At 45.0% G+C, this 19,572-nt stretch overlaps 1 protein-coding gene across 4 annotated transcripts in view; it reads left to right on the plus strand.

The window, feature by feature from the left end:
• RHBDF2 (rhomboid 5 homolog 2) overlaps window positions 1–19,572 on the plus strand; it is a 783,795-nt gene that overhangs the window by 741,258 nt on the left and 22,965 nt on the right. For all 4 annotated transcript variants that reach the window (XM_069654677.1, XM_069654675.1, XM_069654676.1 and 1 more), the window contains 2 exons: window positions 2,375–2,475; window positions 4,794–4,947. In XM_069654677.1, the coding sequence (XP_069510778.1) occupies window positions 2,375–2,475; window positions 4,794–4,947 (255 nt within the window). The remainder of the gene's footprint in view (window positions 1–2,374; window positions 2,476–4,793; window positions 4,948–19,572) is intronic.

A 19,572-nucleotide genomic window follows, 5' to 3' on the forward strand; every position in this document is an offset into this window, starting at 1 on the left:
CCATGGAGTAAATGGTTCTGTCTACACAGATGCTTAACAAAGTCTATGAACAACTTTCTTGAATTCTAACTCGTTACCATGCCTTCTTCTCTGTGTATTACACCCTGCGGACATTTATATTCTTTTCTATGCAATAGTTATTACCTTTTTTTAAAGGTATTGTCCCAATGGATAAACCTGTATGTAAGAAAATGTCTTCACGAAAACCTATATAGTGTCACATAGATCAATGACTATTGTCTGCTTTGATGGTGTACTTTGTTTTTGTATTTTGCTAATCTCATGCATATCAATTGTTTTCTGTTTGACCAAAACAATTTTTTTTTACTAAAAATAAATAATGGCCCCTTCGAAACCAGTAATTGTTCACAGTATTTTTTCTTTTGGATCATCATGTCAGAAAAGCTCCACGGGATGTCTGTTGTGGATACCCATTCCTACACACATTGATTCATAAAGAAGTGTAAACTAAGTTTTCCCCAGAGTGGATCCTACATATGTATGTGCATGCATCTTACCCCAGCCACCAGTGGGAGTAGGGGTCAACCCAACCTATGTAAAGGTATTCCCATAGAAGAACATACTCCTGTTTGTTTTGTGCATTAATTCCAGTAATACTATAAGAACATGTCCACGCTGGTTCTGGGAATAAATGTCAGTACCCCCATGAAAGAACATATTGTATTAAAAATGGCATGCCACAATATGAAAACATGTTCAAACTGTCTACAGCAGCATGCCAATCTAGCCACATAATAACGATTAACATGTTTGTTTTCTCGGCACTGTCCAGTAAATAATGCCATGCCAATGACCTAACTAGACTTGGTGCACCAAAATGCCAGTCCAACAGATAATAACGCTTACCATGCTTTAGAGACCCAGTGAAACAAATGTCATGCCATTGTAAGAAAAGGCTCGACTGGCTGAACCAAAATGCAAGTCTAGCCACATAATGTTTACCATGCTCTCTATATTAAAGATGCCCAGCAAAGAAATATCATGACTAAGGAACAAATAGCGAGACTGGCAGCACCAAAATGCCTTTCTAGCCATATAATAGCACTTGCTTTATTATAGTTGCCCAGCTAAAAATGCTTCACCCTCCCTTGCCATAGTCCCCTTCCCTTGCCAGAATCAATGCGCCGGCCAAGCAAACACAAGCACACAAATTCACCAAACATTCACACACGCTCTTTGAGCCAAAGTTCACACTCTGCATTCACTCGTTCAATCACATGCATACCCGTACACCATGCGCTCGCTTATTACACATGCATACAGTGTAAGACCTTACCTTCTGCCCCGGTCCTGATCCTCCAAGCACGTCGCCTCCCAGAACACTCTGGCTCCTGCAGCACTAATTGAAACCAGGAAGCAAAGCATGCTTTCTTGTTCATAGTTGCAGGACCCCCGAAGCACTTCTGATGTGGCACCCCAATATGTTTGGATTTGCGGGGAGGCACAGGAGCACCCCCTCGCACATTCAAACATGCAGTTCCGCAGCCTGCATCTCCAATGGGCCATGCAAGGCTAGGGAAGCAAAACACCCCAGCCTTGCATGGTCCATTGACCATGCACGCTGGGGAACTGAAACTGTCCAAGGCAAACCACGTTTATCTTAGACAGTATAACCGCGACTCCTCCGTAATGGGCGGGAAGCGGGTCGCTGCCCATGCATACAATTGAATCATCATGTGCCACACATGAAGAAGCAGTGTAGCTTTTCAACAGCACGTGCTTTAGTTGGTTATGTTTCGGTTCCATTTATGGTGACAATCCTTTATGTCAATTGGCACTGGTGCACAATCCCTGTTTGCTATTGCTAGTGCTAGACATGTGATTGATTCTGTCCAAGATCTGCTAGCCTTTCAGGGGCCCTGACAAGTCAGGAATCACCCCTTTTGCTTTTTGTACCACTGCCCATTCTCCTTCAGTGAAGAGAAGACCCCGGAGTCTCTGGTACGTCTCCCTACCAAACATCTGGTTTCCCTTTATTTAACAGTTAGTCTGTTTCTATCACCTATCAGTAAATACATAAAGCCTTTACAATGGACTTTGCTCTTCCAAAAGGCCCTTTGGTACAGTATGATAAAGGAGTAAAGTTTAATTTGCAGGAACAGTTTCATTCCTTAGTTACCAGCTCTAGCCATTTCCTCCCCGCAGATGTCGGTGTCTCCCAATCCAGTCGGGCAGGTATCAACCCTGTGGGTTCCCCGATTTCAGAGAGTATTAAGCACATTAAAGGACGCTTAACTACTGCCTTAATAACATGGATGTTCGCTTGATTGTTTTGATTTCCAGGATCACAAGGCATCCAGCAAGCCTTTAAATGCTTTGGATCCTTGCCTCTAACACTATGTTCCCTTTGCAGGTACACTGCCTGGACGAGGTATGCGGACTGCTGCCATTCCTAAATCCGGAAATCCCAGACCAGTTCTACCGCCTTTGGCTGTCACTCTTCCTACATGCAGGGTATGTGTTTTGTGTTCATTTCATTTTGGTCCAGATGCCGATACACAAGGGAGAACTTGTTTGTCAGGTGATGGCCACTAATGGGACCACCCCTTCAGGCTTGGCCCAAGCTCATTCTTCGCCGAATAATGTTTCCGCTCGGCCTTCTTCGCCTCTTGACCCTACACTTTGAAGGTGGTGGGAGACGTGTTCAGGGTTTACGTATTGCATGTTGCCTTGTGTAGGACCACACTGCTTGTTAGCAAACTGTAGGTGGGAGCAGCGTCTGGGCAACGGGGTACCTCTGCGGGATGTGTGCAGCTCTGCAGCCTCTGCTGCACTCCTGTCAATTCTACACAAGTTTGAGGGACAATGCTGGAGTGCATAGCCTCAGCCTGTGAGACATGTTAACTCTGTAGAACTTAAAGCCGTAAGCTTATAGCATCTCTTACCTTAAATACTGATCTGCTGGCTGAGGGCTAAGCCTTGGATGATGGGTGGACTGAAGTGATTCCGCTGGCAATGGCAGTCCCTGAGACTACAACATATTTCTGGCTTGAGACAGTAGTTTGGCCCGATGCTCTGTTTTCTGAGGCCTGAAACCTGTTCAACTTGAGCTCCGATACCTGATAAATCAATGCAGCCTTTCATTTGTCCAAATGGGGACCGTTTACAGCAGAGCATAGCTTCCTTTCACTGTCCTTGAATGTGTTCTAGATATGTGTCTGAGACATTGCATTGCAGTGTTTTGTGTGTGTGCTGGAATGTTTTGTTGCACCTCCATTTCGTGTGGCTGCCTCCCTAGACCCCTCAGAGATCACTAGGGACCACCAAATTACCCCAACAAACAGTGATTCTGGACCCATTCCTCACGATTGGCAGTGCGAAAGTGGCACTTGTCCTGAAGCAGCATATCTTCGTGTTTTCCGTGTTTGTGAGTGAGCCATGGCATCTAGGCTTAGGCCTGAGCTGTTGCAGTGTGTGGGGCCAAGCTTAGAGACTAAGTGTGCACTTAGCTATCGTTGCAGGAAGCTCTCGGGCTTGAAGCCGTAATAGAGGTGAACAAAGAGTACCCTCATCTGGCTTCTTCTAGTCAGTGGTAAGGTTGGTGGAAATGGAGGTGTAACGGAGGTCGTCGTACGCTTCGTGCAATTGGACCTACAGAGAAGGAAGAGGGGAGTACCCTGGTAACTGTGGTTATTGGCCAATTGCTGCCGACCACCAATCTGGTTAGCCCAGCAACAAATTTACCACACCGGGTGCAGTGTCTTCTCCAGACTGCCAACTGGTGGGTGTAGGATGGGTTTCTATGACCACCACCTTTATGTTAGGAGGGAGAGGGTGCAGGCATTAATTGCTGCATTTTCAGCCTGGTTATCCTCTTCATCATGGCCCACTAATCGAGATAGGTACAGGACTTTACTAAAAAGAAGCATTTGTCCACATAAGAGTGAAACAAAGTCTGGGTTTTGAGCAGGAAGAGAGGTGTGTTGTCTGGTAATCTAGCATACAGTCTGCGTGCATTGCAAAGCAATGGAAGGACCATCCAGTCTAGATCAGCAGTGTGCATGGGATAGGATAAGTGTGTCAGGAACCTCTGGCTCCAGTCTGTCACTGGGGCACAACAGATCCACAAACATCATGGGGAACAATTTGCAGATATTGAGCCCTTTCAGCCTTATGTGTGTACTGTGCACAACTCATCACTCTGGCATCTTTATGCTCAGTATATTTGGAAGATTTTACTAGTGGTGTGTGACGTCCTTGCAGCAGTGTCTTGTAATTCGACATTTTATTTTATAATGTTATTGTTTAAAGCGTGCGGACCTAGCTCCAGAGCAGCAGAGCGTTGTACAGAGTGTGGGTAGCCAGCACTTGGGCTGGCATCTTTTAACAGTAGCGCAGTACTGAGAGGTCTGTGGGTCGGTGTGTGCATCCATTGGAATTAGTCCTTGGTCAGGTGTTCTTGAGAGAGCCATGTTTTGAGAGATTTGTAAAATTGTGGAGCCATTCAGAGCCGAAATCTGGATAGAGTAAAAAAATGTTATTGTAGACAAGTGGTTGAGGGTGTCCAGAAAGTTGAAGAATAGGTTGGTCTACCACCATGCAAAGCCCCCCCATCCAACCTACTTTACATAGGCAAAAGCATTGACTTGAGGGTCTGCTTTGTGCCAGTGATGATCCTGTGGGCAGCATACACCTGTCTGAAGGGTGTTCAAGTAAAATAATATGTGTAATGATTGAGGTTTTGATCATCGCTGTGTGTGCTAATTGTGGCTATTATTGGTATTGGGAATTGAGGCATAGCGATGTCTCATGAGGATCTTTGGTTCTTATAGGATCATCCACTGCCTGGTGTCAGTGATCTTCCAGATGACGGTGCTCAGGGATCTGGAGAAGTTGGCGGGCTGGCTGAGGATCTCCATCATTTACCTCCTCAGTGGGATCACCGGCAACTTGGCCAGCGCACTTTTCCTGCCTTACAGAGCGGAGGTAAGAATGGCAACTGGGAAGGGAGCAGTGGCAAACAAGGATTGCAGGAGAGATGCTGAACATAGGAAGGGATGTGCAATATGTCCACTTTATAAGAGTGAGTGTAAGGTAGCTCCAACTGTTCAAACCTTAATGAAACCCTTCATCGATTCCAACAGCAATTCACTAAAATGCAATGAAATCATTAGAAAGTAAGTAAACAAAATGTTTAACAAAACTAACTTGTGATGGCGAGGTGAATAATGGTGAACGGGATGTGCCTATACAGCATAGATGCCTACACGCGGGCACACATACAAGCAGGGGGAATACCTTCTATCATTTTACATCCAGATAAAAATGCTGCTGTCATGCACATGTTGCAAATCATAAGAAGAGGGAAGAGTATTATTACCACCCAGCAGATGAAGTGATGAGAACCCCAATACCAACCCTCCCAACCCCCACACTCTCAAATAGTGATTGGTGTCTCTTGGAGACGCAGGCCACAGAGAGTCTTCACACCCACCAAGTGTTGCAGGAGCTCCTTATATATTTGAGAACTATGGCTCACATGTAAAAATGCCATGCATGGGTTAAAAGACTATGCTGTCTGGTGCACTATATCTTGCCCTGCATGGAGACACGAACTGGAGTCTATTAAGCCACGCAGGAGCAAGGCTTCTTGTATAATGTGCACACGGTTCTAGCAACACAGGGAAGTAAAGGGATTTACCCAGGATAACGACCAAACATTTCTTGTTTCCACAGTTTTACAGCAAAATGTAGTTCCTCCCTGATTCCATGAACTTCCATCCAGTCTTTCAGGGGATTAATAAAGTACTCGCTTGAAACTAATTTACCAAACTCCAAAACTCATGGTGAACCACTCTATGTAAAGATCAGGGTGTCACCTTTTCATGCAATGAAGGGGCAACACTTCTAAAGGGAACGGACCCCATTTTTAACCGAGTCTAGTGCTAGAGTAGCGATGTGGCCTGCAGAACTTTCAAGTCAATAAAGTTTACACTGCTCTGATCGGTATAGGACCCCATCACATGACAAGAACAAGGGGGGTTTTCTTAACCTTGGCAGGCAGGCAGGCACACGGCTGAGGTGGGGCATGTGCCTGTCCCTCTTTAGGCTCCCCTTTCTTCTTTTCCGACTAAAGCGGATTCTCTATTTAAGAACATCAAAGCATATGCCAAACAGTCAGTCGGTTCATCAGAATTACCCATGCGCGTGTGTCTGTGTGTGCCCGCGTGCATCCGCGACACACATGTACCATCTTCCGTAGTTTCTAAAGTGATAATCATGCATGTGCTATTAGCTGACTGATGCTAATCAATAGTGCTCAGGGTTATAAGTCTGTCCTTACACTGGTCTTCGGGTCCTCTTCCAAATGCAGATCATGAGACACTGAATAGTTTGATGCTCAAGTGTTTAACCTCACATGGAATTTCTGTGTGCAGTGATGCAACAAATGCTCACCGTGTAGCAGTGCAAGAGCATCTTCTAGTCTACAAGACTCATCAATGTGAGCGTATGCCCTTCAACAATGCAGTACATGAACATGTACAGAGTGCTTCCAATGCAACTAACAATGCAATCGATCTGGCATGTATGGGTTCCTCAGCCTCAAATAGCAGATGGGAGCATTGTATTAGAAAGACATCTTAATTGCGCCTTTCACAAGTCTCACTGTACTGCGGATGGTCACATCTGACCTACTGGAGCTACACTTGTTCCGAAAACATGTCAACCACAACATCTTGTTAGAAATATGAGACAGTTCAACTAAAAAATAATGTTCTGGAACACATGCAAAGCCCCCCAAAGCAATGAGATGACAGGATAAGAACTGCTTGCCCTGTGCTGCTACTGCTGAACAAGCAAAAGAATAGATGAACGATACCCACAGGAAACATGTACAGGCCCGATCATGTCTGGCCTGTTTCTCTAAACAAGATGGATGAACAGTCTGAATGGTAAAATACTGTGTAGTTGGATGAAAGGCAATAGTTTTTTGCACTACTCAAACAGCAACCTACATCAGCATCTGATGACCAACTCTCATGACTGCAGCACACACTGAACGAAGTAGAAGCAATATAAAGCACATCATCCCTAAAACCTTGCCCTCGACCACCTTTACCGCCAAACAGACATACCTCCAGGAGCATGTCACTCAAGGAGTCCAGGTTGATCACACCATACATAGCGATACAGCACTCCACTGTCATCCCTCACTTGGCGCAAGTTTATTCTATTCAGCCGCTTTGAGGAGGACGAGAGCAACTAAGAATCTTCAGATAAGCAAGCATCAAATAATGAACAAGCCGATCATTGTCGTCACTCCACACAAAGAAACCACAACGGAACTGTTGGTACTATGTCTCCCCATCAAAGCGCACTCTATTAACAACCATACTTCTGACATCTTTGGACTTCTAGGCAAGAACAAAAAAAGGAACTATTTTCCATCACAAAAATCAGTCTATCTGAGGACCACTCAGCAGTGTACACAAAACAATTTCCATGTGCTAAAAGCTCAGTTTTGTCAACAGAACAGCAAGGAGAGGAGGATGCATTTTATTCAGTGACTCCATCAAAGTTAAACATCAATCTGCAACAACATCTGGACTGTGGATCACTCTGCTTAATCTGCCCTATTTCGCACAACTTTTCATCTTGTATACAAATCTCCTTCCTGTAGCTACCAACATCGCGACATACTTGGAGACTTTAACATCTGGCTCACGAAGAGGGTAACCTGGCTACAAAATCACTCTCCTAAAACCTTGGAACACTACACTGAGCATTTAACTATGCATCTCGTTCACCTTCACTGAAGCACCATCACTCACGGAACCAGCCAAAGGACCACCAACATTAACCAGACCATCGAAAGGGATCCAAACGGACACCCTCACAGAAAGTCTAAATAACCAAACGCATTAGGCCAGAACACTGGATGACCACCTCTGTCATATCCACAACTGCATAAATACCAACCTAAATAGCATAGGACCATTAAAAGGTTCACAAGAGAAGCAAGTCACCAAATATTACTCCCAAGCTCAATTCCATTAGAATAGAAAAACGAAAACTCTAATCTCACAACAATCTGGAGAAGAAGCAACATTCCAACAAACGGGTCTACAGAACTGAACTCTTCGAAGCAAACAAAAAGCTATTCGCATATAATCAAATCAATGTAACCTAGACAGAAGAAAGTCTTCAAAATGTAACCTAAATTAAAAAACCTGGAAGTTTATTTGGCCCCAACACAGATGCAGGTCCTCTGATTCCATAGCATTACACTGGAGTCAAAAAAATTCAACTAAACCAAGAACCCTTGGACAGGAATGGACCAACCACACAGCCTACCCCAACGAGGAAACCACTACCAACGAAGCCTCCTACCCCAACACAGCTTTTCATCCTTTTCACCTCCCAGGACTTCCTATCCATAGAACACTCTAGCAAAACCCTGCAAGCTCCCTGGTTGACCCCAAAGACCTGTGCCTCCCCAGCACCTATAGGTTGGTAACTAAGCAACCTTAACGACTACCTGCCTATCTTGTTCTGCTCAATGCCTCGATCGAGCAGGGAGCTTCCTTCTGATTTTCAAACCTGCTTTCATCAAACTCTTAAGAAACCCATTACCAACCCAAAAGATTGAACTAACTACACGCCACTCTACATTATAACTTTATTCTGCAAAATCCTCAAGAAATGAATCTATAAACCGCTTTGAGAATGTCAAAAGTAACCTCTTCCTCCACGAGTCACAGCACGGATTCAGGCCAATTAGAGGAAAGAAATTCTACTTTGCTCGATACGGGCATAGTAAAAACACTCTGTGCTCTCATTCTACAGATCATTTCAGCTACCTTCAACACCATTAGTCCTAACATCCTACTGAAAAGACTAGAGGATAATGGAGTAAAGGAAATGGCCCTACAATGGATCACCTCTTTCCTTACAGAGGGAACAGCTACACCCCCCCCTTTTGAGATTATGCCATCAAACCTGATAAGCGAAGCACCTCAAGGTCCCAGCTTCTCGCCCTCTTCTCTTCATATACTTGACCCTGCTTCTTTATATTATCAATAACCAGTGGCGGTCTGGTTACTATTTTTAATTGGAGGTCTGTAATATTTCCCAGAAATCTATCAGAGGGACCCAGCGCAGCGAGAGACCCTGAACCTACCCGGGGGGGGGGGGTGCGTTATCGCCCTTAGAATGTTTTTTGGATAATGGATTGAAATGGCACACTTTCTGTGAAAAATTGGGTTAAAAGCCAGACAGTTTACATGTGCATTTCCCAACACATTTTCATGATGCCTTTGCCCACAATATATGCCAGCATAACAACTTGTTCACGCTGGCTGTGCACATATGTTTCCATGCTTGCTGCACCAATATCTGATAGTATTCCTATAAAAGAACCTACTCCTAGTTGATTTGTGCATAATTCCAGTAATGATACTATACAAAAAATGGTATTACCAAAATTGATTCCACAAATCTGAACGAATGGTAGATTTGACGGAATTTGGTCAGTACCATTAGTTCGAATGTGTGCGTTTAAATTTGAATCCGAAAATGGTGAACATGAAGAGCGGGGGTTTCGCGGGGGTGTGTCCCACGCCCCATGTTCGGTATCTTCGGCCTCGGGGGTAGCACAGGTGTCCCTCCCGTCCTCAACATTGGAAGCAGGGGTGTGAGGAAGCAGAGGGTATTCTCCCAGGTAGACCTCGGGAGTCCCCCAGGGAAGGGCTGGCGCTCTCAGATCCCGACCCGGGGGGTGGACGAGCAAGGCAGGATCACCTGGGCAGGGGAACCTAGGGACATATTTGGGGTAATACCCCAGGTGAGATGCAGTATTTTACCGGGGAAGAAGGTGAGGAGGACAAAATCCCTATAGCTTTTATGGGCTGCTCTACATCTACCTCCCTTATGCCCAATAGATCTCCCCTACTAGAAGCCAACAACCCCTCTGCATCTGATAAACCCATCAGGAACCAGAACTCCCAGAATCCTTGCTATCCTGTCTTCTACCTGGATATTCCCAATCATTCTTCTTCCCGTCCCTCTGATTATCATTTCCTGCATGTCCAACCTTCCCAGGTAAAACACTACCATTCCCACAAACCCCCTTGGTCATTTTGTGATAATAATCTCGATCATTCCCGTTTGCTTCACAAACCCTACCAATCCCACCCTTCTGAATTTAACAACCCACCTAGAACAAATAGTATAATTTCCTGTGACAAAACCCCCCAATTTGACACAATCATTTCTTACCTAGTGGAAGACTGCAGACTAATTCCAAAGCAGTTTACCTGACATGTCCCAATACAAGGGCCTGGCAAAGTCCGGCAATTGACCAGAACCACAGACACTCAATGGCCCTTTCCCTTCCCCACCGGGATAAAAGGTGGAGCACACGAGCACAGGACAAGCAAGGCAAACTGCACGACATGAGGGAAGATCAGCACGGCAGTTCAAGAGGAGGCGAAAGACGGCAAATACTGAGGATCGGGGTTGAAAGACTGAGTTACATATGTTTGAGGGAGAAAAAAACGAAGATAATTTTTTCTGAAATAACCTTCTGTCTTTTCTCCCCTGAACATTTCAGACTTGGCCCACACCCCTACCCACGCCCCCACCCACAACCCTATCAACACCTCCAACACACCTCCACCCGCACCCCCATCCTCCTATTTAACTTGCTTTTGACTTGCTGGTCCCTGCAACGCATGTTTCCTTTCACTTCCGTGATCGGGAACTGGTGCTGCAGGGTCTTTTCGATTTTGTTTGGGTTTTTTTTGTTTCTGGGACAGCTACGGGGGACACCCCTGCAACTCCTGCTCACAATATAGCGAGCAAAGGTACGGCGGACACCCTTGCAGTCTTTTCTTTTTTTTTTTTTTGGGTGGCTATGGGGGACACACCCACAACCCCCGCTCATAATATAGGGAGCAAGGGTGCAGGGGATACCCCTGCAGACCCCAGCACCAAATGTGTGATTTGGTTGAACGTTTCGGCCGTTCAGAATTTTCAAATGGCTGAAATTTGGCCAGATCACACATTCAGGCAATTTTTATGTGTCTTTTTGGATGATTCCAATACAGAGAGGGTGACAAGGAGAGAAGTGACCCTGCCCTTTCCGATCAAGGTCCGTGAAACCTCAGCAAGCTCCAGGCGGGGTAGAAATGTTGATTAACGTTTCGTGCTCAGTTTTTTGACCGTGAGTCGAGGGCTGCTTTGTATGGGATGGAGATTCGATTGGCCTTGGTCGGTTGATTGAGGATTCACAGGTGTTTCCATATGCTTATTTATTTGATCGTTATCTGAGTGCGTTTACTAGCACTGCAGAATGCAATGGATGCTTTCTGTTTCTGTCTGGGTGGAAGTAGAGGGGAGGATGGTTGGAGGGGGGAATGGCTGTGCCTCCTGGTTCACTTACAGCTAATTGTTTTTGGTTGCACTCATGAAACGATTTAGTTCAGTTTCCCAATAAGACCCACTTTTTCAGTTTTGGAGACTGATGGGATGGGATGGAATGGGCAGAGGGAAAGACTATAGTGTAGCACCAGCTGCTGCCTACAGAAGCAGAACCTTGATGCCACGCTTTCACATGGCACTTCCTTTATTAAGCAAAAAAACATACTCCCCACATAAACTCTACACGTACCCCCGCTCAGGGGCTTTACACCCAACAAATGAGAGACTAAGAGTGAACACGACATGACTCCCTGTTATCCACTGGTGGACCTATTGTCTGGGCAAATTGAATTGCATGGAGGTGCGAAAATTAAACAGGGAAGGGAAGTGTAGCAGGATTAATTATATAAAAACAGGCCCCTCCTTGCCTTCTTTGTACGGGGGGTTTGTCCTGTCCTCGAGTGTTTGCGAACTGCAATGAATTTTTGCAGTGATTATTCAGAACCTCCAAGTTTTAGTAGTGATACATCTCAACAGAGGTAATAATCCCACTACTGGAAAGAGACTACCGTTGCCTTTATTTTGATTAGGCCACACATGTAGGTATTAAAATGGAAAGCAAATCAGAAAATAAACAAATAAGCAGGCATTCTGCATTAGATCAAATAACAGATTATTCAAGTATTCTGTATATATAAACTTCAAAAGTGAATATACAATTGATAACCAGTGGACACTCAATAGCACACTTTCAGGTGAGTTGGAAGCAGAGTCCTAAGGTGTTGATCATTCAAAATTCAAAAACGCACAATGTGAGTTGTGCAGTGTGTTTAGAAACACCTATAGGCAGTTGTGTGGTGTGCTCTCTCCTGTACAATGTTTGGCTAAATATTACATCATATTAGTCTAGAACAATGTAAAAAGACAATTAAACAATGTCATGAGAGAATCAAAGTGGGTTGCTTCTTGATCGAAAAACCTTAAAAATAGGGTCTGGTGTAGACTGGTTTAGAGGGGATAACCAGAACACTGGTCGATGTCAACATGAAGGTAGTGGTACTAATTGGGGTCATGGTTCATAGTGGTTTAAATACGAACATGACCTTGACGTTTCGGCTGAAAGGTGTTGCATCCTTCTTGTGGGGCCGGGTGTAAGCAGGTCTCCCTAGAGGTAAAAACAATATGATGGTATAATAAGAGATGGTCCAGAAAGTGGATCATGCCTTAGAATAGATTTAAGAGAGGTAACTCCGTAAAAGGATTTTCTAAGGGGTGGGCCTAAGACCCTGTGCACTAACCTTGTGTGCTAGTAGGGAAAATGCAAAATGGTGGTATGCACAGCTTGCTGGAAGGTAGACTCCATGGAAGAGATGTTGGGTCAAGCTGTGGTGGCCTGTGGATACAGAAAGAGAGGGATAGAGCTCCTGGTTAAATGAACGAATGGTAGATGTGGCCTAAAGAAGGGAGCCTGTCAGTGTACATTATGGCAAAGTAAAATGAGTACCTTAATGATCGGATACTGCCGCTTAGTAATGCTGGTGGTGTAAATTCACAAGGTAGAGATCAAACAGGCGCCAGCCGGTAGGTCTGGAACCTGAAGAAATGCACAAAAACAAAAGGGCAATAGCTCAGTCACAAATCAGCGTGGATGGGAAATCGTAGTACAGGAAAGGTCCATGGGTTGATCCTTGAAGGATCCAAAAACTAACCTTTGTTAATGCGGTTATTCAGTGCTCTGGGTCCGAGTGAAAGGGAAACTCGCGTCCGTCTGTGTCCCAGAGCTGCGTTGCCATGGCGTCCATGACGCTAGCCGTGCACGTACGTGTACGATGCAGCTAGAGGCACAGGCCGTGTTGCTCCGGTGGTGCAAAAGGACATACTGAGGGCGCTGTATGTAGCGTTTTCCGAACCCCTCAGTGTGCTGCTCTGTGGCAGATGGGCCGTAGTTAGAACGCTCGGAGAAAGGTGGCCTTCGAATGACCACTCCTGGTAAAGTTGCAGGCACCCTTACTGTGGTATGTTCATGTGTTGTCGGGGATGGTAACAGTGGGGAAGAGTTATCATAGCTGGTATAACTGGGAGCATCCTAAATACGGAATAGTCATAAGCTGACTTGAATAGAAGCAGTGGAAAGGCAAAGTGGATTGCGTGTAGGGAGGGCATGTATCTGGATAGATGCAGGGAAACCTATGAGCAGATGGCTCCACTTAAGGAAGTGGACATAGGAATATGTTTAAAGATATTCAAAGGGTGTGAGCTCATTTAACCCTTTGGTGGTGGTTTGTAGTTTATCCACCAGGCCTCTTTGAAGTTGAGGGCATTGGTGCTGTTGGAAGAATCTGGTACCTTATCAATCGCCCGCCATTTGAAAGAGTCAAAGCTATGCTGGAATTCAAGAAAGTGGGAGACGAGGGGTGCATTGTGCGTTTTGCACCAAATCCTGGATTTATGCTCTCCAATCCTTTTGTGGACTGGTCTAGAGGTTTGCCCTATATATCTGAGTTTACAAGGGCATTCAATGAGGTAAATGACGCTCAGTGTTTTATAATTGGAAAAGTGGCGTAATTCCCACTTTGTCTTCTATGGGGAAAGATCTTATTTTCCGAGTTTGATTGCAAACTGCACAGTTCCCACAGGGATGATGTCCTCGTATCTCCCGCATATTCCATAAGGTGGAACGGGAATCTTTGTGTTTGGTTCTGGCATGAGTAAGGAGGTCTTTGAGTTTTTTCGATCTTCTGAGGGCCATCCTGGGAAGTGGTTCTTCATTTTTTGATAATCCCCTTCAGTTGGGATGTGTTTGTGTTGAGGGTGGAGATGAAAGACATAGGATTTTCAGTGGACTGGTTGTGAGCTTTTGGGATAAGCAGTGTTTCTCTTGGGTATAAAGAGCTCTTTTCATAGTGTTCCTGAGCAATATTTTAGGGTATCCCCTATCTTCAGGTTTTTTCTGTAGTTCGGTGGCATGGATTCTGAAGTCATTAGTTTCTGTGCAGTTTCTTCTAATCCTTAAGAATTGCCCATAGGGCAGGTTGTCCCAGAGACTTTTAGGGTGGTGACTTCTGTAATACAGTGTCGTGTTCCTATCTGTATCTTTTTTGTAGGTGGAGCATGTGATTTTGTCATCTGTCACCAAGATATTGAGGTCAAGGAAGTTAATCTTCACTTTATTGTTGTTCATAGTAAACTGGATTTCTTGGGTTAGGTTATTGATCCATGTCAGAAAGATGTTTAATTCTTGTTTATTACCAGGCCAAATGAAGATGATATCGTCAATGTACCTGTACCAAAGACGGATGTTTTCATGAAAGGGATTGTCATTGTTAAGTATGAAACTCTTCTCGTATTCGGCCATGTAAATTATGGCTAGACTGGGGGCGAAGGCCGCGCCCATTGCGGTACTGCATGTCTGTAGATAAAATATATCATTAAATGAGAAGTAGTTGTTGGTGAGGGCAAACTCCAATAGTTCTATTATGAAGTTTGCTGGTACTCTTCTCTGGGTCATGTGTGCAGTCAGGTGTTGTCTAATGCATTCCACCGCTTTGTCTTGGGGAATGCTGGTGTACAGACTTCTGATGTCCATCGTGACAAGTTCTTCGTTGGTAGGATTGAAGGGCTGGTTTTCAAAGATAGCGATAGTGGCCATGGTGTCCTTAAGATATTATGGTGTTTTCTGGCACAGGGGCTTCAGAAGAAATTCGATAAATTTGCATATGGGTTCTAACATAGAACCACAACCCGATAGGTCTGCCCGGGGGTGAGGTGCTGTTTTTATGGATTTTAGGCAAAGCGTAAAAAGCTGGAATCCTGCCTTCAGTGGTATTGAGGAATGCCTCTTCCTTGTCCGTTATCCAGTTTCTTTCCACTGCAAATTTGGTCATTTCCTGTGTTTTTAATTTCAACACATTTGTCGGGTCCTTTCTGAGTTTCTTGTAGTTATTACCTTCATTGAGTAGGGTCATGACCATAAGGATGTATTGGTCTCTGTTTTGTATCACAATACCGCCGCCTTTGTCTGCCATTTTGATGACGATGTCAGTATTTTCTGAAAGGGTCCTTAGGGCTTTGTGTTCATTGGCTGACAGATTTTGTCTCTGCTGGTCCTTAGATGTCTTAAGTTTCTTGATTTCTTGTCTTAGGCACTTCTCAAAGGTGAGGAAGGATGCTGGAATATCACTGTCTCTGGGATTGAATTAATTCACGTTTAGGTCTCAAACCTGTGTCTTCTGCTTCAGGTGAGCAATCTTTGTCCTTGAAGTAGATTTTTCTCCTGATAGTTCGAAAGAAAGTTGAGAGTTCACTGGCAGGTTTAAACCAATTTGTGTTGTTGGTGGGTACAAAGGATAACCCTTTGGCCAGCAGTGAAGTCTCTTCTCTGGATAATGGGAAGCCTGAAAGGTTGAAGATGGGGATTAGAACTGGCGTCTTCTGTTGCCCCTGTGTCTCCTGCTGGGTTGATTCCATGGAGGAAAGTTGTAAAAAGGGCATTTGTGGTTGCAGAGGGGGGGCCCAGTATCTGCCTCTGGGGCCCCCTTGGCCTAAAAAAGGCATCATGGGGGGTGGTTGAAATGGACCAAAGTTGGGATTGTTGCCTCTGGAGTTAGATTGGTCTCCTGACAAGGAGCCTGAGCTGGAATTGTCCGAAAAGGAGAAGGAGACTCCCTTACGCCTGTTTCTATTGAGTCCTCCTTGTCTTGCTGTTCTTTCCTTGTCAGCCTTCAGCTGCGCCAGTCGAGGTAGAATTCTTTCACACGTGCTTCAGGCCAAGCAGTTTACCAAAGGGAAATCCTGCACATTAATAAAGAATCCCCCTCACTAGCATGAGAAGGGGGTTTAGATTCTATTAAAGACAAGGAGGTGAGTATTATGCATTACAATCTTTACTCAGAAACCACAGCAGCAAAGACATTTTTTTACAAACAAAACAGTTTGAAACACAGAACTAAATAGAGTTCATACAATGTAAGGGAAAACTCCCCAATCCATCATGGAGGACAGGTCATGCCCTGCAGGAGACCAATGGGCAGGGACTCTCCTCTATATATGTCCTTTACTCCAATCCCAAATCCTCTTTCTGTAGCTGTCTTGAACCAGACGTCCACTGCACAGACCAGAATATAACGCAATCCAGCGAAGCTCTCGGATCACACTCTCCACATCTTGTAACTGTTACTAACGTTCCTCAAAAGAACATCTCAGCCAGAAGCTGTAAGAACAACAAACAAAGAAGGGTGGGTGGATGGGAAGAACAACAAACTGAAGAATGTTCCCTCTTGAAACACCTGTCTATACACAAGGGTGGGTGGGTGGGATAATACTCGCCTCCTTGTCTTTAATAGAATTTAAACCCCCCCTTTAGTTATTAGGAGCAAGACAGGAGGCTCCTATTATGTAAGTTTGAAGCCCTTGCATCATATTAATTACAACATGATCAATACAATAGTGACAATACCAAGATAATAATGGGAGAAGAAGTGTTTTTAAATGTTTCTATTTTTTGACCAATCAACTGATTGCAAAAGTATTCCCCCAGGCAGAGCTGCCCCAATAACTGTCCTAAGGCATAGCAGTCTTAACTGCAAAGAACTAGGAAGATGTGCCAATTCCAGCGCTCCTCACCAGTCACCAACTGGTTAAAAAGAGGGGTGCGGGGGGAAACACCGGACAAAAGTCTTCCTATAGTAATAGGCAAAAGAAAACTTAGGAATAATAAGCTCTTTTGTCTTCAACATCAAACATTTAAAACACTTAGTCATACCAACTTATGGTACGTAGACAACAAACAAAAGAAGTTAAACACTTAATTCTTCTGGAGATAAAGAATTGTACCCCCAAGGATTGTTGGTTCCATCCCATGTGTAGATGAAAGGAATCATAATAGAAACAAAACACATCACATCACTACCCTGGTGAAACTGAATTGGAACGGCAATCCTTTGGTAGAAGGCCTAAGAGGGAGTCAAAGGGACACCTTATTAACATGTTATAGGACCACCTAGCTTTGGTGGAGCTAAAAAGCAAAAGACTTGAGGGGCTTGTGCACCCAGAAGAGTGTACCCCAAGTCCTGCTTGGTCACATCCCTTCTATACGATACCACAAGCTTCCCCAGATGTTTTGGCCTTATTGGACCTCATCAGTGAGGAGTGGGTTCTGTCCTTAAGTACACCATTTTATACCAGTAAGCCTTTCTAAACTCAGAAAAAGATTGTCTTCTGGAGGCAGAAGCAGGATGGAAGAGAGGGGCTACACCTGAAACCCAGCAGGTAAGTGTTAAATAACATCCTTACTAAGAAGAGCCCAACCAGGGGACACTGATGACAGAGATATTCCCCAAATCCTTGAAAAAAAACCAGGAAGAGCTAAATTCGTCAAGCCGTAAAGACGGAGACCCTCAGACCCCCTGAACCCCTGAAAAAAGGAATTCTGCTATCATGACCATAGGGAGATATTTACATAAACCTGACCCTTAAGAGACAAAATTGGCAAAGAGAAACTTATCTTGCATCCAACTGCTCCCATCCTAGTGATGCCTGAACTCTAGGTGCTTGGACCTATCCCCTCCCCCATGGTTGATAAAACCCCTAGGGGAACATAAAGCAACCGAAGGAGGACCCACTAAAACACCAAGTCTTGAGAAAGACTCTAGACTGCAAAGAAAACGGATCACTAAACAGATGAAGCTGCCTTGCGGAGGAGGACTAACCTTCGTTTTAGGAAATTTGAACTATCTAGACACCCCCAGCACACTGTGCTAGCACTTTATTGCAGAACAATCTCCAGAGGGATCCAAAAAAGTCTACCTGCCATGCAGATGGCTAAGTGAACCCAGTCACTAACAAAGTGTCTCCTTGAGCAATCGTACTGACAGACACTTGTGGGGGTGGCTAATGCTGAGTTGCTGAAACGTGTTACGCTCACCTTGTATCCACGGGGACGCCACCCAACCCTGGTTGGATGATTTGCACTCTCAAACCTTCTCCCGGTCCCTTGGTAAGGCCTCTGATTAAAGATAGGTCTGCAATATAGGAGAGCTGGATTCAATACCAGATTGTCTTTGTTTTCCCACCTCCCTTGGCCTCAACTCCTTCCTCCCCCTTGGGCCTTCTCCTCACCTTAATATTGTAAAAGGTGGATTCTCCATCCTGCGCCTCGTCGCAGGGGCGCGCAGATGTGAGGGGCGAGCAGCGACTTCACTTGTGCAAGCCCCCCTGTGGGAGTCCAGGCCTGCTGCGACTCCGTAGGTTTGCTGCTTTACAGTCTTTATATGCAGTTCTTATGTTCCTCTTAGTTCGAATAATAATGTCTTGCTTCTTTCCTTTTAGGTATGGAAAGGTATTTTGGTGGGGTTAAGCAGTTTGAAGATGAGCATGGGGCCGGTAGGCGAAAGCACGTTGTGCGCGATGCTGTCCGGTGAGTAATGCGCAATGCGCATCGCCTTTTCGCCTTTTATATTGCTAACCTGTGTCTTTTCTCTCCTTGCAGGTTACGATGTTCCTCGCCGAGTGCCGTAATGTTCCAGCAATGATACTGACTTAGAGATGACTACCCAGGTAAGAATTGTGTGGCTTTCTTCATTCGTGAGGAAACATCAGTAAACGCTTACTAATGCTGTCTTTCTTTCTCCTCTTTCCAGTGTATGGTATTCCAGGATGCATGCGGTGCCGGATGATGGAGTTCATACCGTCAGGTGAGTGGAACTGAAGTCAGCGATGGATTGAAGACAGAATGCTGTTCCAGGTAAGTTTTGTGGTGTTCTTTCTCTCTCTGCAGGTCCTTGGTTTCAGGTAAACTGGCATCAAAGAACTGGACACGGTGAGCGTTACGCTGCCCACAGCAGAATAACGCAAGCATGTTCTGCTGTTTGGGTGCGGTTTAAATAGTCTCAGGTAAAATAGTCCCAGGCCTGCCACACCCAAAGTAGTCCAGGTAAAGTAGTCCCAGGTCTGCCACACCCAAAAGACTAGACTGCATAGCTCAGTTCTTTGTAACTGAGCTATGTGTGTGCCTACATGTTGGTTGAACCCCCCCAACTGAAATAGTCCCATTCTAATGTTGGTCTTCACGATGGTGACTCTAAGAGAGTCTTGGATGAGGTTTTAAGGCCTTTGACCTGGCCCTAGCTGGAAGGCTGACTTGCCAGTGAGGGCCAGCGGCAACGGTCATGACAAACGCCCAGTGACAGAGAG

Source organism: Ambystoma mexicanum, chromosome 3q (genome assembly GCF_040938575.1).
Source record: "Ambystoma mexicanum isolate Mex_15411 chromosome 3q, UKY_AmexF1_1, whole genome shotgun sequence".
Classification (NCBI taxonomy): Eukaryota; Metazoa; Chordata; class Amphibia; order Caudata; family Ambystomatidae; genus Ambystoma; species Ambystoma mexicanum.